Raw genomic sequence first — 19,280 nt, 5'->3', positions numbered from 1 at the left:
GCAAAATTGGGTTTGTCTGAATACAAGTCACAAGCATTACTTCTACTTAAAAATAACTAGGCAATTAATTATTCCTTATTGCTCAATCAAAATGAAAAGTGCCCCTGAAACAATGCGAAGTACATAATAAATAAGACATAATAAAATATCTTATGAATAAACAATTAAATGTATATAGTAGTTTAGGCACTGTTTTTCTCAAAAGTTAAATTTCTCTTGCTCTTTTATGTTAGGTGTCATGCTTTTATAGAATATTAATTGTCTAACTCATTAATACTTTAAAATTATTTCTTTCAATCTTACATATCTAAATTTATTATGACACTTTTCAAGAAAATCTGCTTTGTGGATTCTAAGTAACTTGAAGCCTACTAGTACTGATGAGAACACATGCCGTAATTCAAAAGGGTCATTTATGGCAGAAGAAAGCCTGAGAGTACAAATGCCTTAGATGCTATAATTCACAATATGATCCCTAAGAATCAGGAACATAAAAATCCATGGGACATTTAAAGGTTATTTCTAAGAATAGCAGAAATAATATACCCATGCAATAAAGATTTCCAAATTATCTACTACATAATACCTTTCCTGTTAACAGAAGCACTCTGGTCTCTTCTGAAATATAACTCTTGTCATTACAGAAGTCCTATCAAAAAAAAAAAAAAAAAAATCAAAGTGAATATGTCTATTTTTACTGTCCAAATAAGACTTCTCAGGCATTGTGCCTTACAATAACAATTACATTTGGGCTAGCATATATATATCAGTTGTTCAAATAAAGCATATTAAATGAACTACATCATTAAGTCTAGCTTTAACTCAATGGCACATTAAGAACTAGCAAATATCAGAATTCAATTACTTAAATCATATTTTAAATAAAACACACTATTTTTTTTTTTTCATACAGTCCAGGGCAAACAAGGCTCCAGTTTATTAACTGAACTACTTTCTCTACTCTATTATAAAATCGACTTCTTTTGGGATCCCAAAACATCCAAAATGGTACAGAGCATATTTTAGGCACTTAATATTCACTAAAATCACTCCACCCTGGATCTCAAGAAAGTTATCCTCGTTGAAAAAAAAAATCTGCCACTTGAATTAAAACTATTGTGTTTCTTGGGGCGCCTGGGTGGCTCAGTCGGTTAAGCATCTGACTTCGGCTTAGGTCATGATCTCACGGTCCGTGAGTTCGAGCCCCGCGTCGGGCTCTGTGCTGACAGCTCAGAGCCTGGAGCCTGCTTCGGATTCTGTGTCTCCCTCTCTCTCTGACCCTCCCCCATTCATGATCTGTCTCGCTCTGTCTCAAAAATAAATAAAACATTAAAAAAAAAAACAACTACTATTGTGTTTCTTAGAACCATAAGACTGTCCAAATCACATAGGTATATATACTGTCAAAATATCATTCAGTGAATTGTCCACCTAATGTGGACACTGATGGACTCCTGAAAGTTTTATCTACACAGAACTTAAGAATCCTTTGATGCTTCTGTTAAATATCCTGGGAACAGCGCACAAATAAACCACAATGATGTCACATAAGTAAAATGATTTACTATGACCAAGAAGTTCATTATTTAAAAATTTTTTTTTTCAAGTTTATTTATTTATTTTGAGAGAGAGTGAACATGAACTGGAGAGGGGCAGAGAGAGAGGAAGAGAGAATCAGAAGCAGGCTCTGTGTACTTCACAGAACCCAATGTGCGGCTAGATCTCACAAACCATGAGATCATGACTTGAGCTGAAATCAAGAGTCTGCCACTCAACTGACTGAGACACTCAGGTGCCTTGAAGTCTATTAATTTGTTAAGTAATATCAGTTAAAAATTATTTTTTCTTTTCTAAGTTTACCTTCATACTAGTGTCATAGGAAAGAACAGATGGCTTAAATGTGCCTATAAAGAAGTCACAATTTCGGCATGTGTTCCAGGCAAAGTTATTATCTTTTTTTCTTTCCTCCCTTCATTTTTTTTCCCCCCACAAAGGCTTTTATGCAGCTACAAGAATCATTACAAAGCCTAGGCACCAAAGTTCATTCACTTTATTCACGAAGATATACTATAGCCTCACTAGGCTTATTATCTTAATATGCCTAGTCTTCTAGTGTTTGAATTTATACCAGATTAAAAGCAACATATTAGAAAAGGAAATGAGAGGGGCGCCTGGGTGGCTCAGTTGGTTGAGCGTCCGGCTTCAGCTCAGGTCATGATCTCGCAGTCTGTGAGTTCGAGCCCCACATCCAGCTCTGTGCTGACAGCCTGGAGCCTGCTTCTGATTCTGTGTCTCCCTCTCTCTCTGCCCTTCCCCTGCTCACACTCTATCAAAAAATGAATAAACATTAAAAAAAATTAAAAAAAAAAAAGAAATGAGAAAAGCTGTTCACTGAAACCAGAAAATACTAGTTCTTTTTAAGAAGGCTAAAAACACTAAGTTTCAGATATCAAAACAAAAACAACTAAAGTTAGGTATAGTGACAAACAGCAATTTAATTCTTTTTATTTTTTATTTTAAGTTTATTTATTTTGAGAGAGAGAGAGAGATGGGGGTGGGGTGGGGATGGGAGGGGGAGAAGCAGAGAGAGAGAATCCCAAGCAGACCCCGCCCCACCAACCGTGAGATCATGACCTGAGCCAAATCAGATATTCAACTGACTGAGCCACCCAGGAGTCCCTTTATGTTTTTTATTTAAAAAAAAAGTTGGCTTGATCTCATGAATCACGAAATCAAGACCTGATCCAAAACCAAGACTTGGATGCTTAATTAACCAGCTGAGCCACCCAGGTGCCCCATCTCTCTTTCTCTTTTTTTTTATAAAGTAGGCTTCATGCCCAACATGGGGCTTAAACCCATAACCCTGAGATCCAGAGTCCCCTGAGAGCCAGAGTTGAAGGCTCTACTGAATGAGCCAGCCAGGTGCCACACAACAATTTAATCCTTGTTCATGGGATAGTTATTGTATGAAGATTATATCTGGGTACTATTCTTATCACGATAGCCTTAGGTCAACAATAAAGTGAATTTAAATTCAAGAGCTCACATACGATTATTTTTTGAAATTCTATTTCATTATATCTTTAAATGTTTATTTTAGAGAGAGAGAGGCAGAGATAGAGGGGGACAGAAGATCTGAAGCTGGCCCTGCACTGACAGCAGAGAGCTTGATGCGGGGTTCGAACTCACAAACTGTGAGATCATGATCTGAGCTTAACCAACTGAGCCACCCAGGCACCCCTTATATATGACTCTTTATAAAGACCAGTAAATTCAATTAGAGGGCAATAACTTTGCAATCTTTATTATTCCTAACAAAAACCAGGCACAGTAAATGCCGAATACTAAATCATTAAAGAAAATCTGTTTAAAATTTTTGGCAAAGTATGGCATTCAAAGTAGGAAGCTCCATTTCCTGGTATGTTCTTCTGTAAAATACTCTTAGGAACGGTATTACCCTGAATATTCTGAAGCATATCTTCAGGTTTGAAAATGCATAAAAAATTTTTAAATGTCGTATTTTTTCCAATTAAAAATACTTAGGCTTCTGGGTGCACCTGGCTGGCTCAGTCGGTAGAGCATGCAACTCTGAATCTCAGGGTTCTGAGTTCAAGCCCCACAATGAGCATGGAGACTACTTAATTTAAAAAAAAAAAAAGATTCTGTTTTTTAAACAAAGCACAGGAAAGTTAAAACTTCAAAATACTTCCTCAAAGAAGGAAGTAAATAGAAGAGTTAAAAAAAAAGGTTTTTAAATTCCGATTCAGAAAAAGAAAGAGCTTTAGTTAGCTGGAAAATTTACTTACATGGAAAACTTAATTTGTTGATAGCAGAATAAATATACTGTGTATTAGTTATTACTACTATTTATTGAATGTTTACTATGTGACAAACTCTTAAAAACCTAGATGTAATATTAATAATCATATTATCACCTGCATTTTAGACAGAAATTGAGGCTTAGAAGAGTTAACTTGTCTAAAGTCCCTCAAGTTAGAAGCAGTTGATTAGAATACAGGTTTATCATTTGCCAAGGCCAATTCCATTAATGCTAACATTTTATTTCCTATACAGATGTATATAGATTTATAATGTCTCAAACATTTGGTTTATTCCTTATCTGACAAAATAGTTTTAATAAAGTGAGATTAAAATAATTTAAGATCTGAAAATTCCTCTTACATACTAGAAATATCCAAAAGGAATAGCTCACATAAGAATACTACCACTAAGCTTGATTTGCATTCTCCTACTCTGTAAGGTGAGAATGATACTTGTTCATTGGCTTTGGAAGACAATCCCCCATTCCTAGATACAAGTACAAAGAGGTATTTTTTATACTCTATACTCAAGACAATCCAGTATATGCCACTAGAGTTGATGGTAACTGAAATTTAAATCAGTTTAGTGTGGGGGTGCCTGGCTGCCTCAGTTAGTTAAGCATCTGACTTTGGCTCAGGTCATGATCCCACAGTTTTTGGGTTTGAGCCCCATGTTGGATTCTGTGCTGACAGCTCAGAGCCTGGAGCCTGCTTCAGATTCTGTGTCTCCCTCCTCTCTCTCTCAAAGATACACAAACGTTAAAAAAAAAAAAAAAAAAAAAAATCAGTTTAGTGTGGTAGAACAATGAGGAGAAAAAAATTACCTTTTCAGGTTGTGTAAAAAATTTCATTGGGAGGACTGGATCCTTTGGTGAGTCTGCATTGCACAAAGCACTTTTACTATTTATAACACACAGAGCCACATCACATACTGTATAAAGTTTCTAGGGAGGAAAAAAGAAACATCATATGTAACTTTCAGTAGTACAAAATAACCACAAGCACCAATTCTAGCCAATGTACAAAATGAAGTAAAAGAGGGATCTGTGGGTATTATTTATTCCTTCAACATTTTACATTTGTGTCTGGCACTTCTTATGTAGCCTCCTGGTAAACAAACAAAAAAAACCTTTACCTTAATTAACATGAAGTCCAAGTATGCATTAAAAACAAACCTCCTAAAACCATTATTATACTATATGTTAACTAACTTGGACTTAAAACAAAAAAACCCAAATAAATCAAACCAAACCAAAGGAAAAGGAATATCTACTTGTGTATAACTTACTAAAAGGTTCATAAGATAGCAGAGTAGTAAGTTTTATTAATTTTTATCCCCCTACTCTGTAGAAGTTTTAATGTCCTTCTTCAGGGTAATAAACATTCCTCAAATAATAGAACTCAACTGTAACAAAATACAATAAAACTGACCATAAATATATATTTTTATAAACATTCTGTAATCTAACATATATTATGTAATAAGAAAAAAAATGGGACAAGGACCATCATATTTTTTCCTATAGTGATCTAAATACCCACTAGCCTAACACATATCTTACTTCATTTGTCTTGGATTCATCTGGAGACTGGGCATCTTTTGTTAACTTGATGTTCTCTGCCATCTTCTTCATAAAAGCATGGCTATTGTTTTCATTCTTTGTCATTAAAACTTCAAGCATGAACCATAGGCACCTAAATGATAAACATTTGCCTATTAAAAGAGACTAAACGTAGGTGTTTTGTTTAATGGACTAAATATCTTATTGGGAAGGTCTGTTGTCTGAAAATAACAAAATAAACATAAAATATAAATAAACTAAACCATAAAACAAAACATTAAAAATGAAAACATAGCTTAATATGAGAAAGTTTGACAGTTTCCTGAGGCATGTAAAGATTCATTCTACAGGTATTTGATAAGCGTTTAGAGGACTTCACATGTGTCATTGCCCAGCAATGATGAGGAAAGCAGGGGACAGCAAAGTCTTCCCATTTTGACTGTTTACAAACTATGTAGGTCTAGGATTTGCATGTACTTCTGCTGTGACATGGCTGTGAATTGCATGTGCTATGAGGCTGATATGCACACTAACCAGGCATTCAGCTAAGCAGTCACATCTCAAACTATTTTTGCTGTTTTCCACTTGTTACTGTATATTCATTTAATACACAAAATATCTGAAGGGAACACCCAAATTTCTCAGTAAAAGTGAATCTCAAATCAGGATGAACATTAGAATCACTGGGAACCTAAATCGACATCTAGGGTAAGTTCTGTTTACAGTAAGTTCCTAGGATGATTCTCAAGCAGGCAATGGACTTATTGCTTTACTGCATCAACAGGGGAGAAAACATATGATGATAATATATGCATACTTCTTTGCCTATATTCTATATAAATGTTTTAAGAGACTACTTACAAGGGGAAAATTTAGCACTAGGTTAATGAGTTCACTTTTAGTAGTCCTGTTTTATTTATTTTTATTTATTTATTTATTTATTTTTATTTTATTTTTGAGACAGAGAGAGGCAGAGCATGAACGGGGGAGGGTCAGACAGAGAGGGAGACACAGAATCGGAAGCAGGCTCCAGGCTCTGGGCCATCATCAGCCCAGAGCCCGACGCGGGGCTCGAACTCACGGACCGTGAGATCGTGACCTGAGCTGAAGTCGGACGCTTAACCGACTGAGCCACCCAGGCGCCCCAGTAGTCCTGTTTTAAAAGAACTATTAAACTGAGTCCTTTAAGGCTAAAATAAAAGGACACCAGACAGTAACTTAAAGCTGTAAGAAGAAATAAAGAACACTAGTAAACACAACCACATAAGTAAATATAAAAGCCAGCATTACTGAACTTTCAATTTGTAACTCTTTTTTTATAGGATTTTATTTATTAAAATTTTTTTTAATGTTTAATTTTGAGACAGAGAGAGAGAGAGAGAGAGAAAGAGGAAGAGACAGAGAGAGTGTGAGCAGGGGAGGAGCTGAGAGAGAGGGAGACACAGAATCCTAAGCAGGCTCCAGGCTCTGAGCTGTCAGCACAGAGCCTGACATGGGGCTCAAACCCACAAACCGTGAGTGAGATCATGACCTGAGCTGAAGTCAGATGCTTAACCGATGAGCCTCCCAGGCACCCCTTTACATAAGACTTTAAAGGTATCAATGTATGACAGGAAGCCATCAAAATCCTCGAGGAGAAAGCAGGCAAAAACCTCTTTGATCTTGGCCGCAGCAACTTCTTACTCAACACATCTCCGGAGGCAAGGGAAACAAAAGCAAAAATGAACTACTGGGACCTCATCAAAATAAAAAAGCTTCTGCACAGTGAAGGAAACAATCAGCAAAACTAAAAAGCAACCTACAGAATGGGAGAAGATATTTGCAAACAACATATCAGATAAAGTGTTAGCATCCAATATCTATAAAGAACTTCTCAAACTCAACACCCAAAAAACAAATAATCCAGTGAAGAAATGGGCAAAACACATGAATAGATACTTCCAAAGAAGACATCTAGATGGCCAACTGGCACATGAAAAAATGCTAAACATCACTCATCATCAGGGAAATACAAATCAAAACCACAATGAGATACCACCTTACACCTGTCAGAATGGCTAACATTAACAACTCAGGCAACAATAGATGTTGGCGAGGATGTGGAGAAAGATCTCTTTTGCATTGTTGGTGGGAATGTAAGCTGGTGCAGCCACTCGGGAAAACAGTATGGAGGTTCCTCAAAAAACTAAAAATAGAACTACTCTACGACCCAGCAATTGTACTACTAGGCATTTACCCAAGGGATACAGGTGTGCTGGTTTGAAGGGACACATGCACCCCCATGTTTACAGCAGTACTATCAACAATAGCCAAAGTGTGGAAAGAGCCCAAATGTCCATCAATGGATGAATGGATAAAGAAGATGTGGTATATATACACAATGGAGTATTACTCGGCAATCAAAAAAGAATGAAATCTTGCCATTTGCAACTATGTGGATGGAACTGGAGGGTATTATGCTAAGTGAAATTAGAGAAAGACAAAAATCATATGACTTCACTCATATGAGGACTTTAAGAGACAAAACAGATGAACATAAGGGAAGGGAAACAAAAATAATATAAAAACAGAGAAGGGGACAAAACAGAAGAGACTCATAAATATGGAGAACAAACTGAGGGTTACTGGAGGGTTTGTGGGAGGGGGGATGAGCCAAATGGGTAAGGGGCACTACAGAATCTACTCCTGAAATCATTGTTGCACTACATGCTAACTAATTTGGATGTAAATTTTAAAAAATAAAAAAAATAAAAATTAAAAAAAAAGAGAGAAAAGGAAATGAAACAAACAAGAAAAAAAAAGACTCTATAGGCATTAAATGCACAGAGTAACAATTACATCTATGTAAATGGAAATAATGTAAAAAGACAGAATTGCTATGAATAACAATTATTAAAGGGAGAGGGATAGAGATTATAGGAGCACAGGGTTTGTATCCTATTGAAACTAAGTTGCTGTTATTCAAACTAGGTTGTTACATATATTATTTGGAATCTCTAAGAAAATAACTAAAAATTCACACAAAAAAGGGAGTAAGAAAGGTTCACTACAAAAAACAACTAAATACAAAAAAGAGAAGCAGTAGTAAAGGAAGTTAAGTAACAACATATATAACACAGAGAAAAACAGCTATATGGCAGAAATAACTCTTTCTTTATTGGTCATTATGTCAAATGAAAACAGATTAAAACTCCCAATTAAAAGGCAGAGATAAGCAGAATGGGAAAAAAAAATCTACCTACATCTATCTATGAGAGATTCACTTTAAACATTCTTTAAATTTTTTTCTTTTTTTTTTGGAGAGAGAGAGAAGGCATGTGTGTGAGCAGGAGAGGGGCAGAGAGGGAGAGAATCTCAAGCAGGCTATATGCTGTTCAGCAGAGAGTGCAATGCAGGGCTTGACCCCATGAACCATGAGATCATGACCTGAGCCAAAATCAAAGTTGGACTCAACTGAAAGTTGGAGTATCTGAAAGTAAAAGGATAAAAAAAATTTTTTCTTTCATGCAAATAGTAACAAAATGAGGGCTAGTAGCTATTTTATGATCAAACAAAATAGATTTAAAGTAAAAAAAAAAAAAAATTATAAGGGGCACCTAGGTGGCTCAGGTCATGATCTCACAGTTCATGAGTTTGAGCCCTGCATCGAGCTCACTGCTGTCAGTGCAGAGCCCGCTTTGGATCATCTGTCCCCTTCTCTTTCTGCCCCTCCCTTGCTTGAGCGCGCTCTCTCTCAAAAATAAATAAACATTAAAAAAAAAATTAAAAAAAGATTATAAATAAATAAAAAAAGATTATAAGACAGCCAACTACAATGATAAAAGGTTCAATCCAGCAGAAGATAAGATTATCATAAAACACATACAAACCTAACAGAGCCTCCAAATTTTATGAAGCTAAATCTGACAGAATTGAAGAGAGAAACAGATTAATTCTGCAGTAATAAACAGATTTAAAAAAAAAATTTTTTTTTAAGTTTATTTATTTTTGAGACAGAGAAAGACAGAGCATGAACGGGGGAGGGTCAGAGAGAGCGGGAGACACAGAATCGGAAGCAGGCTCCAGGCTCTGAGCCATCAGCCCAGAGCCCGAAGCAGGGCTCGAACTCACGGACCGCGAGATCGTGACCTGAGCCGAAGTCGGACGCTTAACCGACTGAGCCACCCAGGCGCCCCATAAACAGAGATTTCAATGTCTTATTTTCAATATTGGACAGAAAAGACCGAATAAGAAACAGAGAACTTGGTCTGGTTCAAGATGGTGACATAGTAAGACCCTGAACTCACCTCCTTTCAGGAATATATTGTATCTACAGCTACATATGGAACCAATTTCCTCTTTAAAAACTTAAAAGGCTGACTGAGTGATGACTACACATTAGGCAAACAAAGAAATAAAAACATACCAAAGTGGGGAGGAGAGACTGGAATACAATCTCGCCATAAACCCCACCCCTGTTGCTGTGACCCATAATTGTGAGGGAACAGAGCTTCTCTCTGAAGAGTGAAATGTTAAAACCCCACACTGGGCACCCAACTTCTAAGACATGAACTTGAGAGAGGAGTCCCCAAAATATTCTACAGATACTGGGACCCACAAGTCTGCAGCAATCTGAGAAATGCCTCTTAAAGGGTTCATATGCTGGAATGGACCCACTCCAGGGCCCAACTCACAGGCACCTCAGAGTAAAGAAAGCTAACCTGCTTATAACCTCGACTTGAGGGGCAGGCATCTAATGTAACTTACATACCTAGGAGGCTGCTGGAACACTCTCCAGGGACAGAGACTGGTGACTGCCATCTTTGCATTCTCCCTTTGCTGTGCTCTAGAGGACCAGTAGCTCCCAGAAGGGAACCTTTACATTTGTTTTGTGCCTTTTGTGGGTGCTGCCCACGGGAACATTTCTAGAACACCTGGCTCTGGAAGAACAGGGGGGCTTGTGTTTCTGGTCACAGGGGAATGTAATAATCACCCAGAAAGAAGTTCATAACCTTTGCTGGCGCCCCAATTTTTGTGACTGCTGCCAAGGGACAGCTCTACATCAACTAACTCTGGTGGCCAGTGGGGCTTCTATTCATGAGTCCCAAAGGACGGTAGCCAATGTGCTACCAGCTACCACCCCACAGGGCACAGCAAGAGGCCACTGACCCAGGAGCTGGGTCTTTCTGAGAAGTAAGCCTATCAGCTAATCATCATAACTGTGGCCTAAGGGTCAGGCTTCTAAACAAAGCAATCATCTAGAGGCTGACTGAAATCCTTTCCAGAGACCTCAGAGGGCAGGCGCTATCTTCAGACTCACCCTCCACCAGTGTTTCCTGGAAGAGAGCTTGGAGTCTGGTGCCTGATGTTTGGGGGACAACCCTTAATCACCCGGCTCTGTTGGCTGGAACAGCTTGCATTCTTGGGTCCCAACGGACTGTGGTAATCGGAGGGACTGCCTTTGGCAGGCTACCACCCTCAGGACACTGCATAGGCAGCAGACTGAGGTATACTCTCAGTTTTTCTGTGAAGAGGCCACTCTGCCTGTACTGGAGCTTTGGACTAGGGGCAGGACTCAGGTCTGGCCTACATTTAGTGGCCTATGGTGCTTCCAAAGGAACTCAGGCTATCAATGCCACCCTGGTGCTCTTTAGTCCTTCTCCAGCTTGTCGGTATCTCCCAGAAAGGTGCTCATACACTCGTTTAGAACCCGACTTTTTGCCACCTAGGGGACATACCTCAGGATTGCTTGGCTCTGGTGGTGAGGTTTATGCTTGTTGCTCCTCAGGACTGGATATATCTGCATGCATTCATTCAATTTTATTTAACTTTATTTAATTATGTATGTATGTATGTATGTATGTATGTATGTATGTATGTATGTAGGCAGGCTTCACACTCAGTGCAGAGCCCAATACAGGGCCTGAATTCATGACCCTGAGATCAAGATCTGAGGTGAGATCAAAAGTCAGATGCTTAACTGACTGAGCCACCCAGGTGGCTCTGTATCTGCATACTTTTAAATAAAAGCAGCTGCCTGAAGGTCTGGCTTCCAGTCAGTCTGAATCTAGGTACAGTGTCTCCATTATGGGACACTGACAGATCTTGGCACATCCTTAACTACTGGGAGCTATTAAAAATATAACAGGTTGCTTGGACAAGCACAAAGTTTTGAGAGATGATCAAGAAATGGGGTAGAGCTGAATGAAAAGGTTCAACTCCTCCATAAGGTCATTCCTTCAAAACTGGAAGAGATGTTGTTTCATATACTATACAGAAACCAATACAGAGGGTCAAGCAAAATGAAGAAATTCAGGAATATGTTCCAAATGAAAGAGTAAGATAAAACCTCATAAAAAAAGCCTTATCCAAAGGAAGAGAAGTAAACTGATGGAGTTCAAAGTAATGGTCATAAAATGCTCACCAAACTGGGGAGCAGCATGGATGAACAGTAAGAACTTTAACAGGGATGAAATTATAACAAAGTACTAAATAGAAATCAGAGCTGAAGAATACAATAAAGGAATTGAAAAATACAATACAGGGGTTCAACAGCGGACTAGATATGAAACAGAAAATATGGATCAATCTAAAGATAAGGAGGAGGAATGCACCCCATCAGAAGAGCAAAAAGAAAAATAAATGGAAAAAAAAAGTGAAAACAGCTTAAGGAAATTAAAGGATATCAAATGGACTAATATTTGCCTTGCAGACCTTCCAGAAGAAAAGGAAAGAAAGGCAGAAACCTTTTCTGAAGAAATATGACTGAAAACTTCCTGAATGTAGGGAAGGAAACAGACACCAGATCCAGGATGCCTAGAGTTCTAAAATATTTGAACCCAGAGGCCTACACCAAGACACATTACAATCAAAATGTCAAGGGGCGTCTGGGTGGCTCAGTTGAGTAAGCATCTGGCTCTTGATTTCGGCTCAGGTCATGATCCCCAGGTCATGGAATGGAGCTCCACACTAGGCTCTGCACTGAGTGTGGAGCCTGCTTAGGATATTCATATTCTCATATTCTCTCTCTCTCTCCCTCTCTGTCTCTCCTTCCTTCCTCCCTCCCTCCCTCCCTCCCTCCCCCCCTCGCCCCTTTCCTCTCCCTGGCTCACGTGTCTCTAAAAAAAATTTTTTTTTTAAATTAAAAAGTTTTGGGGCACCTGGGTGGCTTAATTGGTTAAATGTCTGACTCTTGATTTCGGCTCAGGTCATGATCTCATGGTCTTGAGATCAAGCCCTGCACTGGGTTCTGCACCAGGCGTGGAGCCTGAGATTCTCTCTCTCTCCCTCCTTCTTCTCCTCCCCCACTCACGTGCACTCATGCTTTCTTTCTCTTAAAAAACCAAAACAATAAAACAGAGTCTCCTGGGTGACTCAGTTGGTTCAGCATCTGACTCTTGGTTTAGGCTCAGGTTATGATCTCATGGTTTGTGAGTTGTAACACCACACTGGGCTGACAGTGCAGAGCCTATCTGACATTCTCTCTCTCTCTGCCTCTCCTGAGCATATGCACTCTCTCTCAAAATAAATAAACTTAAAAAAACAAAACAATAAAGTGTCAAAAGTTAAAGAAGAGAATATTATAAGCAACAAAAGAAAAAAAAAATGTTACATATAAGGGAACCCCCCTATAAGACTATCAACAAATTTTTCAACACAAACTTTCCAGGCAAGGAGGGAGTGGCGTGACATATTCAGAGAGCTGAAAGAAAACAACTTCCAACCAAGAATACTCTACCTGCCAAGATTATCTTTTGGAATGGAAGGAGAGAGAAACAGTTTTCCAGAAAAGTAAAAGCTAAAAGGAGTTCATCACCACTAAACCGGTAGTGAAAGAAATGTTAAAGGGATTTCCATAAGTAGAAAAGAACCCTAATTAGTAATAAGAACACATGTGAAATAATATCACTGGAAAGGTAAATAAATAATAGAGGTCAGGTAGTAGACTAATTACTTATAAAGCTAGTATGAAGGTTAAAAGATGAAAGTAGTAAAAATAAATGATTCAATAATTAGTTAAAAGATATATAAGATAAAAAGATGCAAAATGTGACATCAAAACATAAAATGTAAGGAGGAGTTAAAATGTTGAGATTTAGAATGGAATCAAGTAAGTTGTTATCAACTTAAAACAGACTGTTGTTAAGTTTTTATATGTAAGCATCATGGTAACTACAAAATAAAAATCTATAGTAAATACACAAAAGATAAAGGGGAAGGAATATAAGCATACCACTAAAGAAAGTCATCAAACCACAAAGAAAGTAAATGAAAGAAAGGAACAGAAAGAAACTACAAAAACAGTCATAAAACAGTTAACAAAATGGCAATAAGCATATACTTATCAATAATTACCTTGAATGTAAATGGATTAAATTCTCCAATCAAAAAACACAGAATGGCTGAACGGATAAAAAAACAAGACTCATCTATATGCTGCCTACAAGAAACACATCCAGTGAAAGTGAAGAGATGGAAAAAGATATTACATGTAAATAGAAACCAAAATAAAGCTTTAGTAGCTACAATTGTTATCAGACAAAATACACTTTATTTTTTTCAGTAGGCTTCACATCCAGCACGGAGCCTAACATGGGGCTTCAACTCATGACTCTGAGATCAAGACCTGAGCTGAGATCAAGAGTTCGACATTTAACCCAATGAGCCCCCCAGACAAAATACACTTTAAAACAAAGACTGTAATAAGACACAAAAAAGGGTGTTACATAATGAGAAAGGGGCCTTTGTAAATATTTATGTACCCAACACAGAAAGACCTAAATATATAAAGCAAATATTAGCAGACCTAAAAGAGAAACAGAAATACAATAGTATTTATATAATTATTACAATTCATAATATATAGGGACTCTAATACCCCAATTATATCAATGAATAGATCATCCAGGCAGAAAAACCAATAAGACGACATCAGTCTTAAATGACATGTTAGACCAGATGGTCTTAACAGATATATTTACAGAACATTCCATATAAAAGCAACAAATACACATTTTTCTTAAGTGCACATGGAACATTTTCCAAGTTAGATCATATGTTAGGCCACAAAACAAGTCTTTTTTTTTTTTTTTTTTAAATGTTTATTTTTCAGAGAGAGGGAGAGAGAGTGTGAGTGGGGTGGAACGGAGAGACAGGGAGACAGAGGATCTGAATTGGGCTCTGTGCTGACAGCAGTGAGCTGTCTATGCACCCTGACACAAATAAGTCTTAATGCTATCTATGCACCCTGACACAAATAAGTCTTAATGAGTTTAAGACTGAAATGGTATCAAGCATCTTTTCTGATTACAATGATATGGAACCACAAAATTACACTAAGAAAACTGAAAAATTCACAAATATGTACAGATTCAACAACATGCTATTGAATAACCAATGAGTCAAAGAAGAAATCAAAAGAAAAATAAAAGATATACCTTGAGACCAACAAAATGGAAACATACCAAAATTTCTGGGATGCAGCAAAAGCAGTTCTAACAGGGAAGTTCATAGCACTAAACGCCTACCTCAAGAAACATAAAAGTCACAAACTAATTTTACACCTCAAAGAACCAGGGGAAAAAAGAACAAATGAAGCCCAAAGTTAGAAGTAAAGAAAATAACAAAAATTAGAGCAGAAATAAATGAAATAGAGAAAATGACAAGAAAAAAAAAATGATGAGACTAGAGCTGGTTCTGTGAAAAGATAAACAAAATTAGGGCACCTGGGTGGCTCAGTCAACTGAGCATCTGACTTTGGTTCCGGTCATGATCTCACAGTTTGTGGGTTTGAGCTCTGCGTTGGGCTCTGTACTGATGACCGTTTGGAGCCTGGAGCCTGCTTCAGATTTTGTGTCTCCCTTTTTCTGCCCCTCCCACGCTCTCTCTCTCTCAAAAATAACTAAAACATTTAAAAAAAAAAAAAAAAAAAGTAAACAAAATTGACAAACCTTTAGCTAGACCGACCAAGAAAAAACAAAAAAGAGGACTCAGAAATGAAAGGAGATTTATGACTGATACCACAGTGATACAAAGGATAAGAGAATGCTATGAAAAATTATATGCTAACAAACTAGACAACCTAGAAGAAATGGATAAATTCTTAGCAATATACAACTTACCAAGACTAAATCATGAAGAAACAAAACGTGAAAGACCAATTACTAGAAAGGAAATTGAATTAGTAACTGAAAACCTTCCAACAAGCAAAAGTCTAAGACCACAGAGCTTCACTGGTGAATTGTACCACACATTCAAAGAAGAATTAATATCAATCCTTTTCAAATTTGTCCAAAAAAGAGGAGGAATCTCTTCCAAAATCAGTTTACAAGGCCAGCAATTATCCTGATACCAAAACCAGACAAGGATGCCACAAGAAAGGAAGCTACAGGCTAACATTCCTGATGAGCATAGATGCAAAAATCCTCAATAAAATATTAGCAAACTGAATTCAACAATACATTAAAAGGATCATACACCATGACTGAGTGGGATTTATTCCAGGGATGCAAGGATGGTTCAACATCCACAAGTGAATCAATGTGGTATATCACATTAACAAAATGAAGAATACAAATCATGATCATCTCTAATTGATGCAGAAAAAGTTCTTAACAAAATTCAACGTATATTTATGATAAAAACTCTCAACAAAGTGATTATAGAAGGAACATACTTCAACATAATAAAGACCACATATAACTTCATACTCAATGGTGAAAAGCTGAAAGCTTTTCTTCTAAGATCAGGAACAAGACAAAGATGTCTTTACCACTTTTATTTACAAAGTATTCGGAAGTCCTAGCCAGAACAACTAGGCAAGGAAAAGAAATAAAAGGCATCCAACTGGAAAAGAAGTAAAACTGTCATTAGCTGCAGATAAGATGATATTATACATAAAAAACCCTAAAGACTCCATCAAAAAACTGTTAGAACAAACTAAAGTTGCAGAATACAAAATCAATACACAAAAATCTGTTGCATTTTTTACACTAATAATTATTAGAAAGAGAAATTAAGAAAACATTCCCATTTATAATTGCATCAAAAAGAGTAACAACCAGGAGTATAGTTAGCCAATAAGGTGAAAGATTTTTTTTTTTAATATGCCAACCACTGTTTGATTATTTTACACATACTATCTCCTTCAATCAATCCTCACAACAACTTATTATAATTTTATAAATATGAACATTAAAGCATAGAGAAATTAAGTGACATGAAGTAAGTTCACACAACTGGTAAAATGGTAGAATTTGCGCACAAATCTATTTGGTGACACAATCCAAGCTCAAATCATTATGTAATACTGCATTTCTTAAATTTTTTTAATGTTTATTTATTTTTGATAGATAGAGAGAGAGAGAGAGAGAGAGAGCGAGCGAGCATGAGCAGAGGAGGGGCAGAGAGAGAGGGAGACAGAGAATGTGAAGCAGGCTCCAGGCTCTGAGCTGTCAGCACAGAACCTGATGCGGGGCTCGAACTCACAGACTGCGAGATCATGACCTGAGCCGAAGTCGGATGCTTAACCGACTGAGCCACCCAGGCGCCCCTATAATACTGCATTTCTTTAATACAGCAACTGAAGAGTCTCAAAAATATAAGGATGAATTAACACAATTCCAGTTAGAATACATAAAATTCTCCCAACTAATCCCACACAATGTAAAACATCAGGACATTTTCTCACTCTTTTTCTTAGGGATAAGGAGGTGGTTAGGGATCATTTTCAAAGTAAAATAATAGTAATACCAGGTTGCCTAGGTGGCTTAGTCAGTTAAGGATCAGACTTCAGCTCAGGTCATGACTGTGGTTTGTGAGTTCGAGCCCTGGGTCAGGCTCTGTGCTGACAACTCAGAGCCTGGAGCCTGCTTCGGATCCTGTGTCTCCCTTTCTATGCCACTCCCCCACTTGTGCTCTCTCTCTCTCTCTCAAAAATGAACAAACGTTAAAAAAAAAATAATAGTAATGCCAAGGAACTGAAACTTCTAATGTTAATGTTAAATATATTGTAACTAAAATATGGCAAATGAAAAACTTAAATTGTCTTTTGTAACTAAAATAAATCTTTCTGATTCAATTAATTCTTAAGAGTCCATAAAGAGATAAACACTCTTGTTACTCAAGACTGACTGATTCCCAAAACAGTATAATGGTTATTGATAGACTGAATTTAATCCTATGTATTTTAAAGTATGGCTATATATCATTTTGGTAAAGAAGAGAATAAAAAAGTATTATAAAGGGAATAAAAAAGTAATTTTGATAGATTATATGACCCCCCTCAATTTCTCATGTTATAAAGCTATCTTTTCTTTCTTTTAAAAAAATTTTTTTTAATGTTTTTATTTATTTTTGAAGGAGAGAGAGAGAGAGAGAGAGAGAGAGAGAGAGAGAGAGAGAGAGAGACTGAACACGAGTGGGGGAGGGGCAGAGAGAGAGGAAGACACAGAATTTGAAGCAGGCTCCAGGCTCTAAGCTGTCAGCACAGAGCCCGATGCGGGGCTCAAACTCACGAACTGTGAGATCATGACCTGAGCCGCAGTTGGATGCTTAACTGACTGAGCCATCCAGATGCCCCTACAGCTATCTTTTCTTGACCACAGTCATGCTTCTGACCCATACTGAAAACTAGAAGACATGAAAGATACTGAAAATGCACAAATAAATAGAAAGATATTTTATGTTCATGGACTGTAAGAATATTGTTAAAATGTCCAAGCTATTCACAGCAACCTACAGATTCAATACAATCCTTATCAATATTCCAATGGCATTTTTCACAGAACTAGAAGAAATAATTCTAAAATTTTTATGAAACCATAAAAGATCCTGAACAGCCAAAGCAAATAGCGACACAACAAATTAATAATTTCCACAAAGTTAAATAACCAGTTTGAAAAACATATTATTTAACACTTCAATTTACATGGAAACTTAAAATAATTGCTTAATGATATTAAAAATGTTGCATACTAGACAGAACAACAAAAAGTGCCAGTGATTTCAATTCTAACTCCAATTACTTCTTGTACATCAGTACTCTCCTTCCCATATTATAGCTTCTTCTCTTAAGTCTAGTCCTTCTTTCACATGACTGCTTTGCAACTGAAATACAGCTAAAATGTTCTCTGACATAGACCTCACGTTCTAGGCAAACACATACATCAGGTTTTTATTTTATGGAAGTGCTTTCTGGGAAACCCCAAACTCAAAGTTTTTAAAGAAAAAAATTGTAAATACAAATGTAAACAATTAAAAAATAAGCAAAAATTAGAATTAGAAGACATTTTAGGAGTTAATCTATTTTATCTCCTTCATTTTATGAATAAGGTAATTGAAGGCCAGAGAAGTTTTTAGTTACAGAAAGACCGTATTACTGGAATAATGTGTTGGAAGCAACAATAATGAAATGACAAGGCTTCAAAATGTAAGGAGCTCATAGTCCAATGCTTAACAGTAATGTTGGACAAGATAACATCTCTTCCAGTTAAGATACTGACACAATTTCAGTGACAAAAGCTATAGGAGGCATAGATAAATGTTGATTACAACCTTAAATAAGATTAGGAATAAGGTTTAATGACATACATACAAAAATCATAATACTTTTATTATATTTTTTAATGTCATACATACAAAAATCGTAATACTTTTATTATTATATTTTTTAATGTTTATTTATTTTGAGAAAGAGAGAGACAGAGAGCAGGGGAGGGGCAGAGAGACAGGGAAACAGAGAATCCCAAGCAGGCTCCTCACTGTCAGCATGGAACCCAATGTGGGGCTTGACCTCACAACTGTGAGATCATAACCTACGCAAAAATCAAGAGTCAGATGCTCACCTGGCTGAGCCACCCAGGCGCCTCTCAAAAAAGCCACACTTTTATTTAAAAAAAAAAAAAAAAAAAAAAAAAAT

The 19,280-nt window shown here is 36.9% G+C and overlaps 1 protein-coding gene across 2 annotated transcripts in view; it reads right to left on the bottom strand.

The window, feature by feature from the left end:
• The window catches only part of PDS5A (PDS5 cohesin associated factor A), a 137,280-nt gene that overhangs the window by 15,077 nt on the left and 102,923 nt on the right, over window positions 1-19,280 (bottom strand). For both annotated transcript variants that reach the window (XM_019413823.2, XM_053901618.1), the window contains exons 27-29: window positions 5,384-5,516; window positions 4,646-4,765; window positions 587-649 (exon numbers count right to left, since the gene is read on the bottom strand). In XM_019413823.2, coding sequence (XP_019269368.1) covers window positions 587-649; window positions 4,646-4,765; window positions 5,384-5,516 — 316 coding nt within the window. The remainder of the gene's footprint in view (window positions 1-586; window positions 650-4,645; window positions 4,766-5,383; window positions 5,517-19,280) is intronic.

This window comes from Panthera pardus, unplaced genomic scaffold (assembly GCF_024362965.1).
Source record: "Panthera pardus isolate Hobbes unplaced genomic scaffold, ASM2436296v1 HiC_scaffold_13, whole genome shotgun sequence".
Classification (NCBI taxonomy): Eukaryota; Metazoa; Chordata; class Mammalia; order Carnivora; family Felidae; genus Panthera; species Panthera pardus.
The sequence above is the reverse complement of the archived record's forward strand: the minus strand, read 5'-3'. Positions and strand labels throughout refer to the sequence as shown.